Here is a 5,000-nt window from a genome sequence, read left to right on the forward strand (position 1 = left end):
AGAAATCGTGCAGCCTGAGTTGGCGGTGCATATCTTGTCAGTCCTACGATGCTGTCGTTGGCTGGACACGTAGTCTTGCCCGCTGCACCCCATGATCCAACGCAAGGACCTGTCACAGAGAGCATCAAGAAGAGACTCCAAAGCGTAAGATAGAGTCCAGGTTTCTCTGCATTCAGCAGCACCAGCAGCAATCTCTGGCTTGAAGAACTGTATCTTCACACTTCTGCATAGGTACTAGCATTAAGTAAGTTCATGGCTTCTGCCACCAGGGCAATTCGTCCATTGATTTCCTGATCTAACAGCCAAGAGTCATGAACTACTCTACCAAGCTATGTAAAACGTTGTGTGACTTTAGTGTCTTCGCCGCAAGCACGTATCGCTTGAGAAGGTTCTCTTGGTAGACCCCCAAAATCCTGGATCGTGGTCCTAGTCTTGGAGACCTCTGGACCCAAGGGCTTTGCCTCGCTGGTGAATGAATCGAGGGCCACCATTTCAGTGTTTGCTCCGTATTTACCGAGGAGCTCTACCCAGGATCCAGTTCATACCCACACCTGATCTCTTGACGGCACAATAATGACCCGAAGCGCAAGGATATGATCTGTTGTGGAATTACTTGGAGCACCTTACTATGCATGCTGAGCAGTGCTGTGTCTCGAAGATTGCTGCTTTCTCAGGGATCCCCTTTTCCTTCCAGAGAGGGATGACCACGCCCCTAAATTGGTATGGGGGAATATTACGAGACTGCCAGATGGCACCCAGGTCAGCATGCAATCCGGGAATCAGAAGTTCGCCATCGGACTTCACCAATTAGTCAGATACCCGCTGATTTACCACCGCCACCCAGTTTAGTGATCGCCCCCCTAACATCTGTCAGCTGGATCTCACTGAATGGGGGGGGGGCGATCCAAGACCGTGCTAATCGTCGGTGACTCAACCTGGAACAGCTGCTCAAAACACTCTGAAATTATCTGTCCATTTAATGAGCGAACTGCAATCAGCTGTGAGGAGGACGTTGGGTTCATTTTTCTCAGGCTTGGTGGGAGGTCATTTACTTAGGATATGGACTCTCCTCGGCAAGATTCCTGACGCGCTGTTCTTTGTCCTTCTTGTAATATCCCGAGTTTTGCGCGCCAGAGATCGATGTAATCCCGAACGCCAGCCAGTCAAGCCGAGCGACACGCAACCGTGGCCTCGAGGGTCTCCTTTGAGATTAAATTCTCCCTTGTTCTCGGCCGGTCACCAACGGCATCAAACATTTATTTCCCCTTTTGAAGGTGTTCCCCAGAGCCACAGGGTTCGTTAGATTGTCGAGCGCTGTGGTAGTCCCGGGAACCGACCGAGCACATTCCCGCTCCCCACAGCCAGCAAAGTGAAACACCCTAGGTCGGTCACTGAATGGACAGGGAGTTTTCAGTTGGACTGTATTTCAGTAGCCTTCAATTAGCATATCATGGGCGGGCACGCACACGCACTTGCACACGCACACGCACACGCACACGCACACGCACACGCACACGCGCGCGCACACACACACACACACATACACACACACACACACACACACACACACACACACACACACACACACACACACACACACACACACACACACACACACACACACACACACACACACACACACACACTCACACACTCACACACACACACACACACACACACACACACACACACACACACACACACACACACACACACACACACACACACACACACACACACACACCACACACACACACACACACATACACACACACACACACACACACACACACACACACACACACACAACACACACCACACACACAACACACACACACACACACACACACACACACACACACACACACACACACACACACACACACACACACACACACACACACACACACACACACACACACACACACACACACACACACACACACACACACACACACACACACACACACACACACACACACACACACACACACACACACACACACATACACACACACAGAGTATCTAGTGCAGGCCTGTGGCAATGGTGATAAATTGAATGATGATAATAGTAATATGATAATGATATGCTCGTGTTAATTGTTATTATGACAATGAAAGCAAATACGTAATGATGACTATTACAATTGTAATAATAGTTGATGATGAAATTCACACCAAATTGATAATAGCAATAATGAGGATGATTATCATAGTTATGACAAGAATAAAAAAAAAATAAGTTAGTGATAATGATAACACTGCTACTAATGATAATGATAATACTGATAATAACAAGGATAATAGAAATGAAGGAAGTGATATATAATGATAGTAATGCTACCAGACAATATCATGATGTTAATGGTAATGATATAAATGAGTACATTTATAATAATAATGATGCCAATAGTAATGGTGATGATGAAAATTATGTAACAGTGAAAATGATTCATGATAATTGATGATAATGACTATTATGATAATATTGTATTGACAATGATAAGAGACTTCTGATGATAATAGTAATAATAATGATTATAATGATAGTTATAGTAATGATGTTAATAATAATGATAATGATAATTGTTACTATTATTGTTATTATTATTATTATCATTATTATTATTATTATTATTATTATTATTATTATTATTATTTTTATTGTTATTGGTGTTGTTTTTGTTATTGTTGTTATTATTATTATCATCATTGTACTTCTTTTATCATCCTAATGATTATTATTAAGTAATGATAATAATGATTATTGTTAATCCTATTATTATTATTATTATTGTTATGATTATTATCAATACTAGTATTATTATTTATATGATGTAGCTGTTATTATTTTTATAATTATTTTAAGCAATGATTGAAGTATAATCAAATGTTCACAAGTACTTGATCGTAATGAGTTGACAGACATACCTCAGAACCTTACCACAAGAGACATCCTAATACTCTTTGTCTTCCCAGGCAAAGTGTACAACATAACCCCCTACATGGAGTTTCACCCGGGCGGAGAGGATGAGCTCTTAAGGGGCGTCGGCATGGATGCAACAGATCTCTTCAACGAGGTATGGATCAGAAATCGAAGGTTTTATTATTGTCGTTTGTTTCTACACTGCCTCGGCCACGCTTTTATCACTTGGATGGAATGGCTTCTTGTTTGTTCTTCATGTTGCAACACTGGTGGTGTATTTATGAAGGAGTTGATTAGGTTATTGAATATAAACAAGTAATGATCATTTAAAGATTTTGTTTGTTGATGTAAGTTATAAGGGAAAGGTTTTATGATTATTACTGTGAAGGATGTTTTTCATAAGGTTTTATTTCTTTCTTTATTTTTTTTCTAGGTACACAAATGGGTGAATTTTGAATCCATGCTCCAGAAATGTCTTATAGGCAGGCTTGTAGAGGCTCGACCATTCTTCCTCAAGCCGAGCTTTTTACCTCTTGGGAAAAGTTCAAAGGATCCAAACAAACAAAGTAAAGTTCATAGGAGATTTTATTATAGTTGAGTATTTTCTGAAATGTTCAAAATTATGGCAACCATACTGTTTACTCTGAAGAAATGTTTTGCACTTTGTTTGATGCCAAGTTATTGTTTTTTATTTTCTTTATAATTCCATTGCAATTGATATTATACCCATATTTTCAATGCTATAATACACACATCTCATGTCACTTCTGAAAATTTCAGATGCATCAAAGAACCTCACTGTGTCATCAGCCAATAACTCTTTAGCAGTGCCAAGCTTAGGTCTCCCAGGGAAGCTAGGAGGCCCAAAGTCCCCAATGGTGTCCCCTCAGACCCCGTCCTCTCTGCCAAACCCAAAATACGACTGGTTTCAAACTAATACAATGATTAACATCGCCATATACACCAAGTGGAAGCACATTACGAAGGATCACGTTGTTATAGTTAAGCGTGCAGAGGTATTTATTATCCAGACTCAGAGAAAACCAAATGATTTATGAAAATCACATGTAATCTGTGATGTATGTAATCTATAGGAATGATGTTGTGAGAATATAATCTAAATCCATCTGAAAAATGCATAAGGAAGAAGAACAGGATTCTAGTCATGACTTTATTCCTCAGGTAATTAAAGTGGTATGCTATATACAAGATATGGTATACACAGTCCATTTGAGTCTCCATAAACCTGTTGGGGAAGACTTTGATCTGAAGATTGGAAGTGGATCGGGAAAAGTAGATGTTCTGCTGAACAAACAGGAGTCTGGAGTGCGATGGAGTTCAGTAGGAAAGCCCTTGGAGAGGAATGGGGAACATGTCAGTTCAAAGGATAGAGCAGTGAGTGTGTTTTCTTTTTCTTCTTCTTCTTCTTCTTCTTCTTCTTCTTTTGTGAAGGTCATATTCAGCATAATCTTTTTTGGTGTCAAAATACATTGCCATTCATACATAAGAGATTGTGAATGATGTTAATCAAAGTAGAATTAGTAAGAAAGCCAGAATCTGTACAGTTTTAAATTTAGTATATTTGATAGATAAACTTTATTTTAATGCATTATCAAATTTGAGAAGTTAGAAACAAACAATGTTGAATCATCATTTACTCTATTTTTATGTAGATTTGGATTTCAATTGTTATGTAGAAAATCTCCCTTGAAAATCTGCCTAAATCAGGTAATTTACATTTGATGACTTCTTCTTTTTCAGATTGAGTATCTAGAATGTTCCCTAATTAGCAAAGAAAATATGACACATGATACTCGAATGTTTATTGTTGAAGTGCCTAGATATGCGTATCTACCAGTGCCTATTGGTTATCATGTTTACCTAAGAATACAAGGAAAAGGCAAGTAGATATGTATATATATATATATATATATGTATATGCTTGGTAATTAGTGCCCTAAAGACTATCAGTAGTGAATCTCTCTGGTTGCTTTAACACTTTTTCTTACATATAATGAGCAAATAAGTTTACATGATGTGCATATGATAAGCTTCATAGATTAAAATACTTGCA

At 39.2% G+C, this 5,000-nt stretch overlaps 1 protein-coding gene and 1 pseudogene across 12 annotated transcripts in view; one reads left to right on the forward strand and one right to left on the reverse strand.

Moving 5' to 3' along the window:
* Window positions 1-491, reverse strand: part of LOC147472307 (uncharacterized) — a 604-nt pseudogene extending 113 nt beyond the window's left edge.
* LOC122265285 (cytochrome b5 reductase 4) overlaps window positions 1-5,000 on the forward strand; it is a 50,187-nt gene that overhangs the window by 40,661 nt on the left and 4,526 nt on the right. For 8 of the 12 annotated variants that reach the window (XM_086549370.1, XM_086549385.1, XM_086549336.1 and 5 more), the window contains 5 exons: window positions 2,980-3,080; window positions 3,360-3,492; window positions 3,707-3,942; window positions 4,109-4,321; window positions 4,688-4,826. In XM_086549370.1, the coding sequence (XP_086405496.1) occupies window positions 2,980-3,080; window positions 3,360-3,492; window positions 3,707-3,942; window positions 4,109-4,321; window positions 4,688-4,826 (822 nt within the window). Of the gene's footprint in view, window positions 1-2,979; window positions 3,081-3,359; window positions 3,520-3,706; window positions 3,943-4,108; window positions 4,322-4,687; window positions 4,827-5,000 lie in introns of all 12 variants that reach the window. The other 4 variants (XM_043034514.2, XM_086549377.1, XM_086549331.1 and 1 more) reach the window with 1 other exon arrangement.

This window comes from Penaeus japonicus, unplaced genomic scaffold, assembly GCF_977035675.1.
Source record: "Penaeus japonicus unplaced genomic scaffold, GWHDUDI00000001_assembly GWHDUDI00000002, whole genome shotgun sequence".
Classification (NCBI taxonomy): Eukaryota; Metazoa; Arthropoda; class Malacostraca; order Decapoda; family Penaeidae; genus Penaeus; species Penaeus japonicus.